The 23492-nt window shown below is 34.2% G+C and overlaps 2 protein-coding genes across 2 annotated transcripts; one reads left to right on the forward strand and one right to left on the reverse strand.

Annotated features, from left to right (window-relative positions):
- The first annotated feature begins 14304 nt into the window (after window positions 1–14304).
- LOC115444383 (putative pre-mRNA-splicing factor ATP-dependent RNA helicase DHX16) lies at window positions 14305–17097 on the forward strand. Its single transcript, XM_030170146.2, has 4 exons — window positions 14305–14595; window positions 15237–16247; window positions 16487–16594; window positions 16869–17097. Exons 1-4 carry the CDS (start codon window positions 14458–14460, stop codon window positions 17001–17003), a joined length of 1392 nt encoding a protein of 463 aa, XP_030026006.2. The 5' UTR covers window positions 14305–14457; the 3' UTR covers window positions 17004–17097.
- LOC115444382 (SET domain-containing protein SmydA-8) lies at window positions 17076–23385 on the reverse strand. The gene is made up of 8 exons (XM_030170145.2): window positions 22972–23385; window positions 22566–22773; window positions 22007–22205; window positions 21319–21443; window positions 20639–20865; window positions 19920–20083; window positions 19226–19418; window positions 17076–17815 (listed from the first exon to the last, which is right to left on the reverse strand). The coding sequence occupies exons 1-8, from the start codon at window positions 23102–23104 to the stop codon at window positions 17583–17585; spliced, it is 1482 nt and encodes a 493-aa protein (XP_030026005.2). The 5' UTR covers window positions 23105–23385; the 3' UTR covers window positions 17076–17582.
- Window positions 23386–23492: the final 107 nt, after the last annotated feature.

Consider the following 23492-nt stretch of genomic DNA (forward strand, 5'->3'; position numbering starts at 1 on the left):
TTGGTACCAATAGATATTTACTTGGTAACATATATGACAGCTGCAGCTAATTGTTGGCAGCTTCCTTTTCTTAATTCATGAAAAATCAAATTAACTTTTAAATATGCTTATTAGTACCCATATGCAGGTTTGGGTTTCCTTTCAGCCTGGCCACTGTAACTAACTATGCATGTTGAAGGTAATATAACTTTAATATAATATAACACTACAAACATGTTTTTCTGTCCTTAATTAGTTGTCACACATTTTCCCCTTTTTAGTAATAGGCAGACGTGTAACACCTCAGCACCATAATTGTGTGGCGTGTGCAATACAACTAAGCCATTGGAAGGGACTAATTCTTACTAAAACAAAAAGTGAAAAATAAAAACTTTAAAATTGCATCCCCTTTCAAAAACCAAAACAATTGAAATTACTTGTATACTGGTTAATAATTTGGGAATTGGTAACTAATTCAAATTGCCAGGTAAGCTAAATAAACAAATAGACAAACAATTATGCTATAACCTATGTTAAAATCTACCTATGTTAAATGAAATTCAAAAGAATAAATTTAATCAGACCACAAGGTATAGAATAATAACTGATCAAACATGAAAAACAAAGCAACAAACAGACCTTCCTCCTTTGGAAACAATTTAAATTAAATATATATATTATGTATGTGCATCTGTTAATAATGTTGTGAATAATGAAAAAAATAGAATAACATTTACTCTAATAAAAGGGATCCAAATCAATTTTAAGATTATAAATAGAAAGCGAATAAATCCTATGAATGCCATTATAAAAGAATTGTATATAACTACAACCATTGGGCACTTTCACCCAGCAAAATACTAACATAAGACATTTTTTTAATTCTCTATATAAATTTTTGAGCAGTAGTCCATTATTACTACATTCATTATTGCAGAGTGAGCTGTCTATGATTTCAGAAACATTTTAGATTTAATATTATTATGCATAGTAATACGAAAGTTGGGTTAAACTGTATGCTATTATATGTATAATTATTATAAGTATAGATAACAAACTTTGAAGTGGCACATAAAAATACTTACGTACGAAGCGGTAATTATTTAGTTGAGTGAAATTGTGCCACTAAGGAATGAGGATACTTGTATCTATGGCGTTACATTTCGACACTTGTAACAAGTGACGAAAATATATACATTTCAGTATTAATGTGTCCTGAAACCTTGCCTGAAACAATTGTGACGTAAGCAAGAGAAATCAAACATTTCAGTATCCAATTAAACGCTTTCACTGTTCGCTACATAACATTTATAATTTAATCATTGTATTTATATCCTCCTTGAGATTATAAATATTCGCAAATAGAGACTAAGCAATAGTCCAATTGTATTCTAGTATTTTACTTACCTAAAATTTTATATTTTTATAATAGCAGGCACCAATCCTTTAAAAAACGTACAACAAATCTGAATAACTAGACAGCCAGCAATAATTGCAGGGGTATGTCACTCTCAAACAGTCACTCTATTTGTTTTTGGTCTAACCTCAAATTAATTTTGTTGTAAGATACTTTCAGTTAGATGACACTGGAGAATAAGTTTTCAAAACACTAATCATGCCTTTTATCCCTATTTATAAAATAATTATGTACGTAATTAAATTAGATAAGTAAAAACATAAAACAAATGTCAGAGGCTATTTTAATTAATTAAAAAAATATGCATTACTGAAAATTCCGAACGAAATACGATAAAAATTGACTGACACAATGACAGAGATTGTGGCAAGTCGTCTGACACAATTTCAAACGAGTTGCCACAATATCTGATGATTGTTATTAAATGGTAAAATATTAAAGTTCTCCTTTTGTTGTAACATGACAACTGAAGCTTAATTTAATTTTTCCATTTTATTAATACAATTATAAACAAAACAACGCATACTTTTAAATTTTATTCTAGTTTCCAATAAATTACATATCTATTTTCTCATAAGCATGTTAAAATGTTTATTGCATTAAGTGACAACATCGCCTTGTTTCCGTAATTTGAATTCCGGTTGCAAATTTTCAATTTCTAATTTGAGTTTGTGTGTGATAAATGCGATTACGATTTCCGAAATAATAAAGAACTTTGCTTATTCAAACGGACCAACGATACCTTCTTACTAATTCGACCCTGGCTTTGTTATTTGTTTAATTTGTTTTGCACGCGATAAGGAATTGATAAAATATTTGGACAATATGTCTCATGGATATCCAAAATGTTATTTTGGTTGTGTGGTTGATGGTAAATGACATTAATATTTTTCATAAAAAATATCGGTAGTACTCATTAAAATCGTACATAATATCTACTTATTCACCGCGATGGCGAAATCTGCTAATTTAAATCATGTCTTTTTTAAAATACACGTAGAAATAAAAACGCAATACATTCAGTATTCGCATTAAAATTATGCGATATTCATTTATATTTAAACTATGAAAATACGATTGCCATTATTACGTCTTCATGGTTTTATATACCTATTTTGGTTTAACTATTGAATAAATAAATTTCAGAGCTGTATGACTAATGGACTCATTTCTTATTGTGGTAAAATACAGGGCATCATTTATTATATTTTAATAAATTATTGTATTATTTTTCAGGACCATTGCATTATTTCCCTAAGGCAACTAGTTATAGGTGGAAATCTTGGCAAGAGGAAAGGTTTCAAGTGTGGATAAAAGTTCTCGATAAAAAGACTCTCGACAGAGGAGAAGAATATATAAAACTTTGCGGTTGTGCCATAAGGCACTTTGAGAGCTGTTATAAATTGTGTAACGGTGCTTTATGTAGAACTGCAATTCCAACTTTGAATCTAGGTAAGATGTTTTCCACATGACGCGCCAAGAAATTTACAGGTTGATCTGATTCAGATAGATATATTCAGATATATATCTACTTAAGTGTTTAGGCTAGATGTTGTACCCTTAGATGTATCACACTGATGTATCAAATGCACAATGAATTCGACGTAAATTCGCAGCAGATGTGCAGCGAACAAGCCGCGAGTGCACAGCGATCACGCAGCGGCTCACAGTTGGCTACGCATTATGGAATGTTAGTAATAGAGAGAATTCAGATGAGGAAACATTTCTGTTAGCTTTGTTAATTGGAAAAAGGATCTAAAAAAATAATATTGCCGCGGTTGCATGCCGCTGTATTAAAAAAAGTACGTAAGTTGGAACTACAAGACATGATGACAAGATGGGTGACAGCACAACAGCAACCTGAGTGGTTACTTATATAATTATATTTGTCGTACTCTTACTGATATAGAAATGCGAATGTTTATGAAAATGTGTTGTGTATGTTTGTCAGAAGTAAACGGTTAAACGAATTTGGCACACGGACAGAGTTGGATTAATATAAGATAGGCTAGGTACTTTTTATCACCTGGATAATATTTTAATTTTGAATCTGATTATAAATAAATAGTGCTATGCATCAATATGTTTTTTAGGCATTTTTCTAGCGCGAAGGGCTTTTAAGGTGCGTGACACTACGAGCAAAACTTTTCTAAAGATCTCGACTTTTACTTTTCTGCCCGTTCATGTCTCTCATATCGAATTATGTTACAGAACATTATACACCGGATATTCATAAAACCATGGATGTAATGGCCGAAACAAGTACATATGTCACCGGTAATGCTATATACACATCGTACTTAAAGTTCTGAAAATGTTTACTTACATACTTTTTACTTGCTTGAACAATAATATTCTTTAATGTTTTATTTTTCAGATATTACTAAAGTATTTTCGGACCATAACTACTGCCTTACAAGTAGGCCCCGAAAACACGCGGTATACAATACTCAAATTGGTTTATTCCAAAAAATATAAAAATTACGTAGTGAAATATGTCGTCTCCGTAAAAGAGGTGAAGTATTTAACAGCGCTTACAGAGCGCTGAAAAGTTGTCTGATAATATAGCCTTTCAAAGAATAACTAAAAACATGACAAAACCAGCACAGTTGTTTGCTCACATGCAGCTACAGACGAAAAAGAAAGCGAAGGGAAGACGATTTTCGCTAGAGGAAAAAATTTTGTCATTGTCTTTATTCAAAAAAAGTCCTAAGTGTTACAAACTTTTATGCAAGTATTTTACTCTACCATCATCCAAGTGCGATGAAACGAGTACTAAGCTAAATTAAATAATTCCAGGAATAAATCCTATAATTTTTAAAGGTTGAAAATGACACTGTTGGAAAAGGATAATAAAAATCGTTTTTGCACTGTTCTTTTCGACGAAATGTCAATCACTCCCCATTTGTCATATGATCCATACAAAGATGAAATACAAGGGTTTGCTTCAAATAAAAATGCTCTTTTTCTAACCACGCTTTGGTTTTATGATAAAAGGCATAAAAAATTTTAAGCAGCCAATAGCATATTATTTTACAAATGGACTTAATAAGATAGAATTAAAAATACTAATACGAACTGTCTTGGAACATGCTATTGATGCTGGACTCAACGTAATTAGCACAACATGCGACCAGGCACCCGTTAATGTCGGTGCCATAACAGAGTTGGTTAATGAAACGAAAGCTATATATTTACGGAAAGGAAAAGTGATTGGTATCATGACATAATACGCATTAAAGGACAAATAATAACCCGTTATATGATGTTCCCCATTTAATAAAAGGCCTTCGTAATAATCTACTTACTAAGGACCTTATCTATACAACAAATAATAAAGTAAAAATTATAATATGGGATTATTATCAAATGGTGTTCAGGGCAGATAAATCGTACGGAGAATTGTTATTACATAAACTAAACGAAGAGCATGTGAATCCTGAGAAAATCAACAAAATGCGGGTAAAGTTGGCAACACAAGTTTTTAGTCATACAATGGCTGTTGCGGCTGAACATTTAACGGCAAGAGGCGATCTTCCAGCAGAATGTCGTCAGTTAGTAGATTTCACACTTTTACTTGACAATTTATTTGATTCATTGAACGGCAAAAGTATGTTCATCCCAAATGGTAAAATTTATAAAGGACCTATAAAAATAAATTCACCTCACCATGAATTGTGGCGAAAAGCCAAAGAGATATTAAAAACTGTAAAATTTATTCATAAAAATAAACAGGGCAACAAAATTCGTGTAACAGCAATAACTGTTCCTTCTGTGACAAATTTAATTAAAACTATAGAAGGAATGGAATATATTTGGCAACGGTTATCGGGTAAATATGGTTTCCACGAAATGTTGACGAAAAATTTCAACCAAGACCCGCTGGAGAATTTCTTCGGAAATATAAGGAGTTACGGGTCAAGAAATATTGCACCAAATACAACGGATTTTGAAGGTGCTTTTAAAGCATTATTAATAAATAATTATAATGTTCCTCATTCCAAGAATGCGAATTGTGCCGAGGATTCAAATGTTTGCCTGACGTTAGATTTTTATTTAAAAGAAAAAGTTAATGATACTGTGGTACCTGAGGACAATGTTATTCACTTTAACACTGATATACTTAGTTTTGATGAGCCTCAAAATAATGACGCTGGTCAAAGTAACTACGTCTGTGGATGGGTTTTGAAAAAAACTCTGACAAATGTAATTAAGGGTTGTCAAATCTGTAAGAAAACTTTACTAGAGCAAGAATTAAATAAAAATAATTCATATATTAGAGCCAAGGAATATAAAAATAAAAAATGGTTGTGTTATCCTAGTCCAGAAATTGAAATCTTCTTCAAAGAAATCCAAAATATTGCTACAAAACTTTAAAACAGACGTACCTAAAAGAGGTATAAAAAAGCAAATGACACAATTCGTAAATTTGTTAGTTCCTCGTCCAGTTTTGTGTCAATCTCATAGCGATAAATTTTATGATTATTTTATAAATGTAACATTCAATGTCATTTTACATACTTGGTGTAGATCTATTAACAGAATTTTAGATGGCAAAATAATTAATTATAATGGTGACGATCTAACAAAATTGCTGCAGCACAATATTATTTAAAATATAAAAATTATAAAACCAAAAAATAGATTTGAATCGGTATACCTACGCGCTGGAGTGAAAATATTGTCTATACTACCGTCGCATTCGCCATCAGTACCGTTGTCAACGTACTTTTTCATCATTGTAATTATTTTAATGAGCCACCAGATAGTTTTTATTATGACCGGGGCCGCACGGCCTCACGCGACAGTGGGAAAAATTGTTTAATTAACAAACCTTTTCAATCTGTTCACCCCGTTATTTTAATTAAGTAGGCGTGTCGATTTTTGACCGATTAATTGAAGAATCGATTTTTTGGCCTAAAATATCGATTTAAAAACGATTTATAGTTTTAAATCGATATTTCACGATTGAAAATCAAGATTTGACGTTATTTATTTTGATAAAAACTATAAAACGATTTATTAGATTTCTATTAATAATTTTATAAAATGTATGGCCTCTTGTATGTCCTACTCGACATAAATACAGTTCCAACTTCAAGTCAATGTAGCTATATTTTGGATGTCTTTGTTTTCTTTTAAAGCTATGCATGTGGTGTAAGTATATTCAATAGTCTGTCTAGGATAGTACAACCATTTAGATATGAAAATAAGTTTAAGGAAACTCCACGCATGTGAAGTAAACGCAGGTGGGTGCGATCTCGTGCAAAAGATCCCCGTTTTCTCCTCTCCCAATCTTTAGGGTGTTTAACTCTAGTAGACCGGCATGATTGTAGCTAAAGTCATTAGATAGTCATCTGTTACCATTCGATACTTTATCTGGACAGTCTAATAATTAAAAAAAAATCCAAATCGGTCCATAAATGAGCGAGTTCTGAGGTAACAAAAATATAAAAATAATAATACACGTTGAATTGATAACTTCCTCCTTTTATTGAATTCGGTTGAAAAATAGTATTTTTGAAAATAACCTAGCCTTAATTTTCAGCCACATATAGGGGAAGGGGTGTAGCGATTTCTATTTATTGTAAATGAGTACTCAATAATTAGGCTGGCCAGCCGGTTCAGTATCGCGCCCTTTTTGTTTCTTCTTTTTTTTCGCACGACTGACCACGTCACCTTGCTCATTATACATAATATATTACGAACACCTCTGCCACACTCAGCTGGGAGTGCGTTGAGTGAAGAGTTTCCAGTAACTTTAAGGTCTAATATAATGTTTTGTTTTTTTTTTAATTACACAAAAATTACATTTGTTTCTGTTTTAAAAAATCTAAAAACAACATAGTTAATTAGATCAGATTCTATGTCATTTGACTGATTGAAGCAATTTATACTATATATAATAACATAACAAGTACCTACTAAACTGGAGGTGATCACATAATCCTCAGCGCAATTTGATAATTCTGTAAGAAGAAAATATTATTAATTATTTATTCAATAAAGCTTGAAGACTTTAAATACTTGAGTAGGTTGCTTATTTCTTCCTGTGCTCTAAGTCTCTACGCAGGTATTGGTTTTAATTTCATGACAATTCGCTCATTTATCTATTTATTCAATGACCCTTACCAAATATATGATATATCTTCGTTTTTAATTAAATTTGGACTTGGATTTTGTTCACGTATTGTTTATTAATTTATTTACAGATGAATTTTTATCTTACACGTTCATATTTAAATAGTAAAGGGTGCTGCCCTTAAAAATAGACCATGTAGATATATGTATCTACAATTAATATGATTAGCAGTCTCATAAGATTGATTTCTTGTGACTATAGTGTTTACGGTCCCTTACTAAAAGATCCTTTAAAATTACCATAGGGAAAACGGCTTTGATTTAAGTTTAAAATAGATAAAGTATCAAGTCCAAGTGTTATTCTTTTACTGACGTATCCTTCATGGAAGACAGCTTCAGCGTAAAATTGTCCTTACAACATCATTGATATGATCATCTGGTTGTGTTTCCATTCTTATCTGCTTTTAGTTATACAAGTGTCAAATTAACGAAGGACCAGCTATACCAGGTTTATAGAGGATCAATTTGCATATACGGGATGTCCAAGAAAATAGTGTCAAGCGGAAGTCCAGAGATAGAGCACCCCTTGGGGTATTCGAATCACTCCCATGTATGTTCCGCGATTTTCCATAGATTTCGATTTATTAATATTTTTCTGAATTTTCAATTTGAATGATTAAATGTGTTCTTTTTAAAAAAGTAGAAGACTTATTCGAGATTTTTTTGTTCTAACTAAATTTTCATTAGTTGTACTGTTTTGCTAAAAGTAATCAGCTTCGTAACTTTAATGAAAATTATGAAAATATTGGTGTAAAGTAAAAAACTTACGTTCTATGAATTAAGACTTAAATTTTCTTCTTTGAATTAAAAATCTAAACAGATGACTTTGTGGTTCTAAGGTAGGCTAAAAACTTCTCTAGATTCTCAACTTACATATTAATTAAAAAAAACACAGTCCTTCATTGGGCTATTTTGGCTAAAATCAGCGTTAAAAAAACAGCGAGGTAGAAAATTGTTTAAATTGGTCATCAGATTACAATTATTTTTTATGACGTCTCATCATTCCTAAGGTTAATTAGTTTGTTAACTAACCAAAAATGTCTTTTTTTTTCGCGGAGAAAGTGCCTTATTACTACCGCCCAACTTTCGTGGGGGGCGACTGAGCGGTTATGCTGGGGTAATCGTGCCTTACGGCTCGGCGTTGAGCCGCCTGGATTTGATGTTGACCTTCGGGCGACCGCCGGGCCGAGTCCCTAACCTTATATACAACTTAACCTATGTACGGCCTACCAGCTAAAACTCTGTGGTGGTGAGCCACTGAAGCACTCCCTCAGCCTCGCGGCGAGGGCGTCGGCCCTCTCCTCTGAGTTGGCCCTGGGCACCTCGTACATAGGGGCGCCCGTGGCCGCGAACTTTGGCCTCAGTTTAGAGATATCTAGGCCGGTAAGGTCCACTCTGGCCTGGGCGTCCGTCAGGACCTGTTTGTAAGATAGGCCCTTGGCCACCGCCGCTGGCGTCAAAGATATAATAACTGCCGCGGAGCGTGATGGTCTCAGTTTCGGTTCAGCCCGGCGCGCCGGTTGTCTCGGCTGTGTGTTTGCCGTTGGCTCTGAGGCGGGCTTCGTCTTTTTACTCCTTCTACTGGCCACCACTACCAACGGCGTGTTCAGCGACGCAGGAGCCGGCGGCAATGGACGGGGCTCCGAGGTTTGTTGTTCTGGAGGAGGCTGTCCCTTCTTCTTGGTCTTCGGTTGTTTCTGATTCCGCGCAACTTTCTCCTGTGGTGCCGTTCTTTTGCCTGTTGGCCCCCCTTTGGCGGGGAGGTGGCGTCGCAGTCGCCAGGGCCGTAGAAGGACCCGCGTGTGGCGGTGCGCAGCCAGGCCCACCCACTGGAGCGGCGGGGAGGGAGCGGGAGCGGGCTGGACTGTTTTCTTCCCCCTTCCTTTGCCCTTCTCCTTCGTCGGTTTTCCTTGTGTTCCACCAACGAATCCATCTGATACGGGGAGTTGGATGTCCCCGGAAGTAGTTTTCCGCTCATGTGCCAATAGGGGGCGTTGTGCAGGGCCCATGAGGATTGATTCCATCCTGGCCTGCACCCTTGCCTCCACCATTGCTAACATTTCCTCAGTGGAAGGCCTGCTGGCGGACGTCTCCAGTTCTTTCAGGCGCTTCTGGAGGGAGCTGTTTTCATCCTGGAGCGTTGGACGTGTTGTTCCCTCAGTCTCCCCCGTGACCATGAAGGCTGCAAAGTCTTCGAAACGTCGGGACAAAAATAAAAAACAAAAAACCGCGATAGAATCCGGAAAATTTGTTTAATTTCAATGTCTAACATTCGCGTAAACATAAGAAATCATAATTTTGCTTAATTCGTTCTCGTGGTTTAAGGCTTGTAAAAGTGGGTGCAATTCTTTAATCTGCAATTACAATGGGCCGAGGGGGATAAGAGACCGAATTATTGCTATTTCTCTCACTCTTGTTGACAAGAAGGGCAGCGTGCAACCGACGTTTTACCTGAGACGAAGTTGGGCCGAGAGAAATGGATGAGGACATCTATTTGGCCAATAATTCGGTATCTTATCCCCTCAGCCCATTGTAATCGCAGGTAAAAGAGTGTCACCCACGTTTACAATCTTTAAACCACGAGAACGAATCATACAAAATTAATTGAATTTAAACACAAGGATAGGCCAAATGTTTAACTTATAGCTTTCTTGCAGTTATTTTCGGTTAGTTTACAAACTAATTAATCTTAGGAGTGATGAGAAGTCAAAACAAATTGTAATCTAATCTCTTTTAAGGCTGATTTTAGCCAAAATAGCCCCTATGAAGGACTTTAGTTTTTTAATGAATATGCAAGTTAAGAGTCTGGAGAAGTTTTTGACCTACCTTAGAACCACAAAGTCATCTGTTTAGATTTTTAATTCAAAGAAGAAAATTTAAGTCTTAATTCATAGAACGTAAGTTTTTTACTTTACACCAATATTTTTATAATTTTCATTAAAGTTACGAAGCTGATGGTTTTAACAAAAAGGAAAACTAATGAAAATGTTGTTGCAACAAAAAAATCTCGAATAAGCCTTCTACTTTTTTAAAAAGAAAACATTTAAGCTTAATCATTCAAATTGAAAATTCAGAAAAATATTAATAAATCGAAATCTATGGAAAATGGCAGAACAAACATGGGGGTGATTCGGATACCCCAAGGGGTGCTCTATCTCTGGACCTCCGCTTGACACTATTTTCTGGGACACCTGTATATAAGCCTTCTGGGTCGCCTAATAATATTGCCTCGGTCAAAAACTATTCATTCGTTCCTCCATCGACCTACTTGCTTTAGTTGATGTTTTGTTTAGGTTACAACCGGTACCTATATTTTTGCAGCGATTCGCATTACTTCCTTTATATTTTATGTAACAAGTGTCATTTTGTATACGACTTATTTATGATTTCGTTATTTGATCATAATGTTCATTTTGTATTTATTATATGTTGTAATTTAACCCATAGTGAATAGTGAAGGCAATTTATTAAAAGATACGTATACAACGGCTAAATTGTTTTGCTTTTATCGCGTAAATTGTTCGAATCTCTCCTTTTTTTTTGGTAAATATTCTATTCAGATCATATACCGACTGTTATGGTATATTACTAATATGTATCGGCAATTTGTATTGCATACGCATTGCGCTGTTGATTACTGCCCGGTTTCATAGACCTGTTTTAAATAAGTTCTTATTAAAATTATTTTATCTTTCTTATTTAACCAATTGTTAATTTAATCTGTTTGATATCGACATAAAATATTTTTTATATCATAAATAAAAAAACCTTCGCATGACGAAGAGAGTATGTTTTAATTAATGCTAATCTTTATAGTTCCTTTTTCTATGGACAAGTATAATGAACATTGTAAACTTGATGTTAATTTCTTTTCCAGTGAACATTTTCAAAGTTTTAAAAGTAGCGTGACTTATTTGTGAAATAATTTGGTTTAGCTTAGAATAAGATTGTTCTTGTTGATATTAGTTTAACTTATTTGTATAGAAAGATAATGCTAGGATCCGAATTTTCTTTTTGATGAAGACAATGACTTTATTTAAACCCCTAAATAAAATTGTCTAGACTTTGTTTTATCTGGCTAGCTAGTATGTTTCTGAGTTAATTGCTGTTCTAGATTTGTAAAGTTTTCTGTATTTCTATAATGAATCGTATATTATTAGGCAACTTTTTTAAATGTTAATCAATCCTCTTTTACTTGAACATTTATACTTGATATTTATTTGGATGATACATTAAGCTGAATAATAAAATGATTATCGAAATACAAAACAATTACATTAAGTTAAATCAATTGTAATAAAAATATAGTTTAACAATTGAGAATGTTTTAGCATATTATAAATATCAATGTTAATTATTATTTGTCACAGGTATTTTCAGACATTAAACGATAGTTTATTATTGACACACTTTAAATATTACTGGAAAAAAAAATTTACACAAGTATTTCGGAATTTTACAGTGTTCAAATATATAATTATATTTTTCTCGTTCACGCCTGCGTTAAAGAATTTTCTGGGAATAAATATCCCATTGTGCATTTTTATTGCATAAAAACAGCTCATATCGTCTTAATTTAGGGCTTGGTTCGTCTGTGAGCCGAATTTTTATTTAGAGGTTTATCAATTATAGTTTATATTCCGCGCATATACTTTCACGTGTATAAAATTAGTAGGCAAGTAGGATCATAGACCTGGTATTGTACAGAAAAACAATTTCATTACGTAATTTTGTTTTGGTCTAAAACTATTTGTGTTGTGTACCAAGTGCACCTGTTTTTTATTTTTTGCAATTGAATGACGAAAAGCAATCGACCACACATAAACAGCGATGATTGATTAATTTCTTCTTCATAACCGAACTTTGACCACGGCGCGGCGGTCAATCTCAACGGAGAATAGCCAAGTACTCAAGAGATATTATATTGTACAAGTGTGTGCGCAATACACACGTGCACTCTCTGTTCCTTCACTCTCATAGTCCGGTGAGACGGCAATCCGACATGACCGGAGAGAGATCAGGCGCAGTACCAACGGTTTTACGTGCTTTTCGAGGCACGAAGGTATCACACCGCTAACTTCCTGACGCCAGGCTGCGACTGAGTAATTTTTAAGATGGAAAAACTCAGTCGAATCCAGGACCTCAGCACGGTAGTAACACTCGTACCGTGTACAATTACTACTACGCCACCGAGGCAGTCGAGCAAACAGCATTATATAGAAACAAACTTACATAATACTGTGTGGCACCCTCCTGCGTTCCTCAACCTGAGACATAAGATGTTATTCTTATATTGCCTAGCAATTATGTTGGTTACAATGTCCTTTGAATCGGAAAACAACAGTACGTGCACACTGCTACTTGGCGATGAAAATTCACATTGCGGTAACATACACAGAGGGCCTTTCAAATACGAGAGACCTACCGGCAGTAAGCCTATCTAGGCAGTCTATGACAGTGAAGATTTTCAAAGTAACCTCACAAATACGTAATAATTAAGCACATTATATTATATTTGTTATGTTTTTTCAATACGTAATGAAATAGTAGTTGGAAAGTCAATCCAAACATAAATACTAGTATTGTTACAAGGGTGATCTCATTTAGAAAAACTATAACATATTGTATCATTTTAAGTCATCACGATACATGTTTCAATATTTTTTTCAACTCTTAGGCATGATTTTTCAGTTTTCAGATAAAGTTTTACAGTATAAAATGTCAGTTTCATCACTAAAGTAGTTTCGTTCTCTTTTAAATTGACTATAATTTAATTATGAATAACTTTTATCTGATAATCAAATTATCAGACCTTACATAGCATAATAGAGACATAATACTTTGTAAATCTAATATTGAATGTGAATGTTATTAGTACTTATCTTAAGTATTTTTGTACACAAAATGTTATATCATAAAAAATGAAATAAAAACCATATTTTCAATATGATGTTTGTCTGATTAACGATCTTATTCTTAGATCTTATTACTATCGAATTATTATGTATTGTTAATGATATAAGTACACTGTAAATAAGATGTCAGAAATATTATACTACGACGGCATAGCGGATACAGATCTGCTTGTAAGTATTTTAATACTTGAATTGCCGTCTTCTGCAATTTTAAAACCGTTTGCAAAATAATAAAACACAATAATCCTGAATCGTGAAACGCAACGAAAATCGCGAACGCCCTCTACCTCACAAGTATGAAGCAGCCGTAATATCGATTGGCACAAAAACCCAACGAGTAGGCTCTCTATTTCCATATATATTATAATTCTCTTTGTACCACAGTTTATCACAATATTTTTGTTTTGATATATTATCGAATTAAGGTTATTCCACATGTCGAAAATGTGAGAGTGAGAAGCTACAATAGAATTTTAGAAAGAGATAGTCATAACATTCAAACATGGAGTAACCTACAACCGGAAAGCGCATTCTCCAAGTATTTTTATATATTTATTTAGAAGTTTTGAGACTATGCCAGTCACATAGTTTTCCAAGTTGAATCTTTGTTTAGATTCAGCAGTTCATAAATAATTTGTTTCTAAATTGTTACATAGGTTTCATATACCTGTTTGTGTTTTTTACATATGATGAAATTAAAGCATTTGTTATTATTATTTTATGTTTATCAAAAGATTTGATAGATAATTGTCTAAAGATTGCAGCGTAATACTATGCCCCTTTGCTTTCCTAATAAAAAAGAAAATATAAATGTCATTTTGTGAGCTGTCAATTGTCAAGGCTGAAGGCTCACTACTGTCAAATGTCATAAGTTAAAAATTTTTGTTCATGTCAAGTTTTCACATAATATAGGAACACGTGTTGGCTCCAAAGAGCATTAATTGTAGACTGATTTGTAGGTAATACTACTGAGTGGGCTTTGATTAAAAACAAAAAATAAATATAATGACTAGATTCGCACGTGCGAAGGGTTCAAAGGCTTCTAATGAGAGAGCTCCGGAGGATGGAACACCATGGGAAATTATGAAAGAACAATTATTACGAGCAAAACAAGAGAATGAAGAAACTAAGAAGAGAGAAGAGGTGAGATTTAAAATGACTATTACATATGCTCCATTGATACTATAACATTTTATAGTATTTCTATAAGTACTGTGTATAACTGCTTCAAAATGTTACTGAATTACGAACCAATTTTATTTTAAAGCATGCAAGTTGTTTCTTTTTCTCTGTATGCACAGGCTGTTCATAGGCAAGACGTTTTTTATTCTTTTATATATCATGCCGAGATACATAATATACAATCACTCCTTTTACCTCTGAAGTGAGATGAGATGCACAACTATTTAACACACTTTACGTCATGTGTATTCAGCCCCATGATATGAAAGGGGCCTATCTTCATGTGAGATGGCAATTCCAGATTAAGGGCTGACACCTAGCTGAAAAATCCAATGTCACTGTCTAACCTATGAAACCCAACAGTTCAGAGATTTAGTTGTACCATGCACCCAATATAACTATGCACCGAGACAGTCGGTTATATTATCATGTCTCATAAACTCATTGATCAGTTGGTATAGCAACATGTACAAATAGTTTGTAGGTCAATAAATAAATATTTATTTGACAAATATAGTTTTGTAATCACACCTTTATTTTTATATAGGTAATGATTGTATTAACAACTAAAATAAACTATATTCTTACATAAACTTTTTCAGGCAGAGAAGACACGCATAGAGAATTATGAAAATTTTCTTAAAGAACAAAAGATTAGCAAAAGAAAGGCAACATGGTGTGACTTTCCAGAAGCAGTGGACACAACAAAACATTTGAACAAAACTGATGTCTCACCTGCAAAGAAGAAAAAGAAAAACAGACAAAACACCAGCAATGTTTCTGAACAATTAGAAACCACTTCTAATGGTGATAATGGTGATAAACAAATTAAGAAGAAAAAGAAGAATAAAAAAACAGCAAACATAAACCAAGATTTGTCCAATTCACAAGTAAAATCTTGTGTTGACACAGATGGTACAGAACAACAGGAAAATAAGATAAATCAAGTAATAGAATCATCTGAGAAAAATGATATCAAATCACCACCCGAAACAAAGAAGCAAAAGAAAAAGAAGAACAAGTCTAAAAATATTTCAATTAATCAAAACAGTGATAGTAACCCAACTAATAATAATATTGACATAGAAAGTCCCGATAAAGCACCAGTTGAAAAAAACAATAAGATCAATAATATAAAACAAAGTAAAAATAATAAAAAAAATAAAAAATTGCAAGAAAACGGGGAATCTATTAGGAGAAAACCCATAGATGACCGTAGTTTCCAAATCATTATTAATGGTAAAGATGTTGAGTTGGTTAGATTTGAAGGTTTTCCAATCATGAAAAAGGATGCAGAAAGACTGCAAGACTTAAAAACAAGTATGATCAAGAAAGGTATACCGAAAAGTGAGGTTCAAAGAACAATTAAACTGGAAAGGCGTAGGGCTGAAAAGGCACTTGCAAGATTAAAGAAAGATGTATGTTATAACTGCAGGAAGGGTGGTCACAATTTATCAGACTGTCCTGAATTGAAAACAAAGATACCAGGAGTTGATGGAGTCAATGACGGGGTTTGCTTCAAATGTGGATCAACAGAGCACAGGCAGTTTGAATGCAAAGTGCAGAGAGATAAAGAGTTTAGATTTGCTACATGTTTCATCTGCAAGGATCAGGTCAGTGATAAGTTGTGTAATATATTTCTGATTAGGGTATTTTTTTTTGTTGGTGCTCAGTCCAGTAGTAGATGGCGATAAATCAAATTAATAATTCTATCTATTCTTGTTGACCTCTTAAATTTTTTTGTGGACCTTACAGTTTTAATTTTTTCGTAGTTAACTTAGAAAGAATATGGTTCCACTATGTAACCAAGCTCTGCATATGATATAAATTTAGTAAATGTGTTTTATTTCAGGGTCACATTGCAAGGCAGTGTCCCGACAATCCAAAGGGGCTGTATCCGAATGGCGGCGGCTGCAAACTTTGTGGTGACGTCACACACTTGAAGAAGGATTGTCCTACGGTATGTCATGTGCATTCTTATGCTGCTATATAATGTCCGTGACATGTTATGCATAATGATTGCTATGAAATGTAATTGTGATGTATTGTGACTTATGACTACAGAAGAAACACTCTAATTTATTTACTTTTTGACTGTATTTAGCTATTTTTAAACCTAAAGTATTATTGTTTTAAAGCAAGTAATTAGCCATTTACAATGAGCTATATCATCATATTTTTTTTTATCAAGTTTATATATGTACTATTAAGACATTTTTATCCTTTATTTTCAGACTAAAGACCAAAAGGAAGAGACTTCAGTTAAGTTACAAACTCTGAATGATGGCAATATAGAAGGTATAGTGCAGAGACAAAGTGCAGCAGTCCCAGAGGAAACAGTCAGGAAACCTAAGAAAATAAAATTTTAGTGTTATGTTATAATATAAAGAAATAAAATTATAATCATAGCAACAACTCTTATTGAAATAAAACAAGACTACTAAATTATAGAGATCTATATAATGACATGTCTTTTCTATAACTAAAAATAATCGATATAATAATATTCACTTGACAACACAAAACAAATACAAAAAGATAGTACCTATTTAACGCGACTGTTATATAAAAATATATACTAAACTAAATACCACTAAAGAGAACAACAGAAATAAATTGTAAAATACGAAAATTTAAGAATAATTTACTTTTACACTATATTAGGTTTTATATATTCTTCACAAAAGAAAAAGACAGTTGGTCTAATGAGGCAGGCTGGGAGGTAAGTACAATACACATATTAGGAAAAATGAAAAAGATTTCATAATCCATAAACAGAGATTATGAAATCCATAATTGCACATTGTGGTGCGCGTGTCGCTATCTCGCTTAATCTTTGCCGTCTCAATGCCGAGATGATCCTTTCAAATATTAATATCTAATAACGCAAAATTAACACAAACAATATATTGCGTATCAGTAACTCTATCCTACGTCGCCCCAGATAATTATAAAGATTCTACACTCGCTTTCAATTGCTCCATGGACTGCTGAGCTATCTGACCAGTAATGCCTTCAGGGCTTTGTGGGTCTTCCCGCATTAATATCCGTGCTGCGTCAGCCAAACACCTGATCGGATCTTGCAATCTCTCCTTCAATTGTTCTTGAGTGATGATTCCTGCTGCAAACTCATTTCGAGATAAGAACATGAGCGGTGCATGGAGCTCGTACAGCATCATGCCTGCCAATAATAAAAAAAAGATTGGTGACGAATCTGAATGTAAAAGTTATTGTCTGTCGGACGTTTTTATTAAACAATTTTATTGTCTCTAAATGGACCAATCAAAATAAACTGTCTTAGTTTACTGTGATTACATGTAATGTGATTGGTTGTTCTTTACTATTGACCTGCAGTAAGGGATCTTTTATTGAAACCAGTTACATGTGTGGTAACTTCAGACATACGTTTTTTATTCGTAGTGATATTTCAACACGTTATACATTAAGTATAGATATTTATTTATTGTTAGACGGGTCTTTATTTCACTCAATTTCATACGAACGTAAATGGCTTTGTAAAGCTACGTGTATACGCACCAACTTATAACATTGCATCTGCTGCGGCCTATGAATACTATGAAAATAGGAACGCGGTTTTAGACACGTAAACTTTTATTTTACGCACGTCTACCTATTATTCGTTCTCGGATTTGCGTTTTAACACTTGTTTGAGTAAATATTGTGCTCAAACCAACCAAGAACACAGTATCGTCTCGTTACATATCTACAAGTATAGTATACAAGCGTAGGCACACGGGTGCGTGGAAGAACGTAAAGCGGTGTTTTTAGTACAATAGTGTAGCTACACTGTACTAACGTGTATCAGTGTAGCTACACTGCACTAACATGTAGCAGTGTGGTTATACTGCACTAACGTGTAACAGTGTACCTATTATAGTAAGGGTAAAGAGCGTGATAAAATCACTGCATACGCCCACCAAAATATTCGCGCCATATGTAACCGCGACGAAGGATTCAAGATAAAATAAACACCTAATTCAACCTTTAAACTTTAGTGCAAGTAATTACTGTTTACTTCATTAATCGGTCAATACACGATAACATGATTATTCACACACGATATGAATAGTAATTGCGTATAATTTCATAAAATTATTTTATTATATATTTTACTCTGTTATCATTAATAACACAAGACATACGTACATCAAACATATTGAATTGGCATGAGGCATGAGTAATTGACACGGTTATCATTTGCATTGCCAAATTTGAATGACCACAATACAAATGAGATTATAAAGAAAAAAACTTAAGGATGGATGAAGGCTTACGAATATTAAACGTAAATAATATAGAGCCTATGTTAGTAGAATGGTCCTTGGAAAACGCTGCAACGGGACTGCGCGAGAACGTAGACAATATGTTTTCCAAATAAATTATTCCATTCCGAAAATGGTGAGTGAACATTTTCCAATGTTAACTTTCCATTTTGCAGAAAGAAAATTGGAGAAAAGTGTATTAAGATCTTAGTTTGTTGTCACGAAGGGACTCGACAGTAGCTAGTGAGTATCCCCAATATCCTCTGCCTCGCCACATGGCAGCAAAACTCGTCGCAAAACAAACGTACCACGCATTCTGGTATCTCCAGGTGATATAACGTCCAAGGTTTTTAGCACCAGGCGGCAGAACTCGGCCTTCCTCTCCAGCATGACGTCGGGAAGCTCGTCGATACTGTAGCCATCCACGCGTCCATACAGCTGGGCTAACGTGTGCTTGATCGACAGTAGTATTGAATGCCTCGGGTGGAATACCGTTTTGTACTGGAAACAAAATAATAACGATACAAAGGCTGCTTTTAACCTTCTTTATTTTTCCAACCAAATTACCAAACGTTCGTTAGTAAGTGCGGTTACATGTAAATGGAACCAATAAGATTCAAAGCCTCGATTTACGAATTACCGCATATAAATTTAAAGATGATAAAATTTGAAATCTGCGCGTTTTGGCTTCAGATGTGAACCCATAGGTAAGTTTGGCTTTACACTTTTTGGTCTCGTTTTTTTAGTTCGTCTTTATACATTAATTCTATAGTATGAATTTACTAGAAAAACAGAAAAAAGACAGAAAAATCGTAACAATATTAAGAATTAAGTATAACGTTACGTACAGTTATTTTCGGAAATATTCAATATCTCTTACCCAGTAATTACGCTTGTTATGATAATCATTTTATAATTTAAAGTGTGCAGAAATACAGAACAGTTTTCATATATGTATTTGCGATCTAATAATCCAGTCAACAGATTTTCTTCTAAGATCACCTTCATAATAGTAGCCTCTCGTTGCTCTATAGCTTGCGGTCCTGGCTCCAGAGCATCCAGCTGCTCCACCTCAGCCTGTACCACGTTCAATATCTTGCGCATCGCGTCCGCAGAGGTCTGAAAGCCGCAGCTCCTATCTGAACATTTCCATGGCGCCTCGTTTTCTGTAATGTATCGGATTCTTTTTCAAATATCGTAAACTTTCAAGCTATTTCAAATCATAAACACTTTATTGTTGCTAGTAAATTGAAATTATTTTTTAATAGTTTTCATATATTACACACATATAAATGACACCACGCAATTTTCCTTTTTCGGGGGAGACCGAGGTGTAACACACCCACATTCGCCAACTATGCTAAGTATTACCGGGCGCGATTCCAGACTCCGGGCTGATACTAAGCACAAAAACCCAATATCATTTTGCCCGACCTGGGTATCGAACCCGAGTACTCAACGCAATAGTCGTACCACGTGCGCAATACTAGGTATAGTACAGTAATACCAAGTACCAGAAGAATGGCCAGCACTTTGTTTTCTGACACAATGCATATTGCTGAGCTCGGGCCTGATTGTGGCTACAATATTTCACAAAATAATGTGTACTTGACCGTGGTCTCCAAATGTATATTCTAAGTTATACTGTATATTGTAGCAAAAATAAACTTATTGGCCATCTATCTACCTTAGAATATTGATACTATCAACATACAACTTACCCAATGGATTAGAAGACACTATTATGCCATTATCACATTTATTACACTTCAACGTGCTCAAATGTGTGCCCAGCTCAGTGGGGTCAGCGCAACGAGCGCAGTCGCAGTTGAAGAATTTCGACTCTAGCAAGAGTTCGCGTCGGACTATGGTAGGAAAGAGCGCGTAGGTATAACAAAGGGTGAGGCTATTGCCTGACTTTATTGGCACTGCGGCTCTGACTTGAACCCTGGAGATAAATTAAATGAATTATTTTTAATGTACCCATATGTGTTTAATTTTTATTTGATTAAGTTTGTATGTGTGTCATGTTATGATTTAGCCTTTAGGAGCCCTTACGAATTATGAAAGACATTCATAGAAGATTTATATAAAACAAAATTAAAATTATTGTTCTTTTATATCAAGGCAGGAATTAAATTACTTGGTGTAAGTTTTAGAAGGGTATGTGCATAAGTTTCTTACGTAGATACTTGTAGTTGAGTATACACAGTACGTCGTGGAAAATAAGGACTTCGTTACCACCTGATATATTTTTATCGCAAATAAGTAGTAACTCTACATACTGATCTTAAAAGTAATTGCCTCTTTATAAGTAAATATTCCGAAATAACGACTTTCAAGCGGTGTAGGTAGTACATACTCACTACTTAAAAATAGTTTAGGTATATAATTTACTTACTGATAATCATTTTGTATAATAGTGTGTACAATGTTGGGTACACAGCTGTGTGCGGCAATAGAGAGCCGAGGATATACGGCGCGTATGCTGTAACCTCCGCGCGAAGGAACCTCTATGGAGTTCACCTGCGAATATAGACGAAATAATTACATATACTTAACTAAATTGATTATCGTAATGAGGGATAAATACAAGGTGGATTTTGTTTACAGAGTTCCAAAATGATTAATAAATAATAATTAATGATTAATCAATAAACGATCTCAACCGATATCGGCAGATTAAAATAACCTAATCAAAATAAGCCGTAACGATCAAATTTTCTTCTGATTGGTCCATTTCCGCGATGAGTCCGGAGAAATGGATGATCGTTTAATAATTTCGGTCGTTAGAGTTGAGTTATATTTCATTAATGTCGGCATAAAGTTCAGATAGCGTTGAAGCTTCTGATCTATTTTAGAACCAAATGCCTTTCACGACCATTGCTAGATGCCTTTATTTAAGTAACTAAATAAGTAGATAATTCTTAATCTTACGTTTTAAGTGTAATGAATCTAAATATTAAACAACTGCTTTGCCTTTACTGCAACTAACTATAACAATAAAATAATTATAAAAAGACTGAACAGGCGTGATCTATTTGTCAGTCTCTACACTCTAGTGGCGCTAATATTAGCTGATCGGTTACCTCTAAAATTCCGCAGACCCTTTGTACTAGTTCTTTGTCGAATCGGCTGCCAAGTTTGCAATGATCCAACAAAAATCCCGCAATGTTGACTTGATCTGCTTCCCACGTGGGTCGTAGTTTCCTCTCCTCTGTATGAGTTTCCATTGTTTCCATCTCGCGTTGCCATCGCTCTGGGTCATTTTCTTTTGCCAATAATACCCTAAAATGTGTGCCACAGTTCTTAATGCGCGGTATGCACTTTTGCGGAAATAGATATAAGTTTTTAACTAAATTTCAGATATTTTTCTGAAAACAGAGCGCAGCCCAGATCTATCAACCATTTGTGGATTTGGAAAGAATCCAAGTGTGTTAAAGATTTTTAATTATTTTTTCTAAACTGACGAAATCGGGCTCCTTGCATTGTCTTCGTGATCATATCCGATTACCATTTTTTTTTACTAGGAATGATAGAATAGAATTCGAAATTTTTGTAGGTACTACGTAAGCATAGTGTAAAGTGATTATTTTTCTTAACTTTGAATATCTAAGTTTATTAATTACGAGTTTTTTTTTTCAATACCTTAGAGGAGTAATACAATCAAGTTGTGGTGAACTTGCCGTCCAATCTTCCACTGGTTGGAAGCGAACCTTCGCAGTCGAAAACACTGCACATTCCCCTGCATGTTGGGACGATGATTCGCATTCTTCGCTACATATTGGCCAACCACAGTTTGAACAAGCTATGTTCTCCACCGGAGAATAACATCCAAGACACAGGGGCGGCGTATCTGAAGAAATTAGACAATATGTCATAATCCACGTGTGATTGGAAAAATTAAGTTTTTAGACGTGTAGCGTGACTGGAAAATAATCAGTTAACGTAGACTTCTTTAAACTGAACATCGCGCTAAATTAAAATTTCTTAAAAGTTTTTTGGAAGATGTAATATTATTAAACTATTATTAATTTGTTGATTTACCACTTACCTGGCTTAGGTCCGACTGCAAAAGGAGTATCCGTGAATATTAATTCACCGCCTTCCAAATCTTTATTTGCGACTAAAAATCGCCCGAACTTATCATTATACTGGACATCGTAGTGGCAAACGTCACTCGACATGGTTACATTCACGTAAAAAAAAAATAAAACAAGTGCAGACGAATTTACGTGATTAATAGTGAAACGACTGACAGTGTCTGAACTACGGTAGCGTCTATAATAAGACTCGTGTCCGAGAATTGGGCCGGTCACTCCCCATACATGCAATATGGGTTCACATTCGCAAATCTGAGTGCGATGCTAGCCAATATGTAAAACATATATACATACAAAGTAGACAATAAAACTTGATGCAGCCCTTTGTCTGTTTTCAATGTAGGTAAACGTACGTAGTACATATATATCGATGAAGTAAACCAATTAATTTTAGTATTATGAATACTTACTTATACTTAAGTACACGAACTGTAGTTGCACATGCAATTCTCATGTGTTGTTCAGGTTTTAA

This window comes from Manduca sexta, chromosome 10 (assembly GCF_014839805.1).
Source record: "Manduca sexta isolate Smith_Timp_Sample1 chromosome 10, JHU_Msex_v1.0, whole genome shotgun sequence".
In the NCBI taxonomy this organism is placed as follows: Eukaryota; Metazoa; Arthropoda; class Insecta; order Lepidoptera; family Sphingidae; genus Manduca; species Manduca sexta.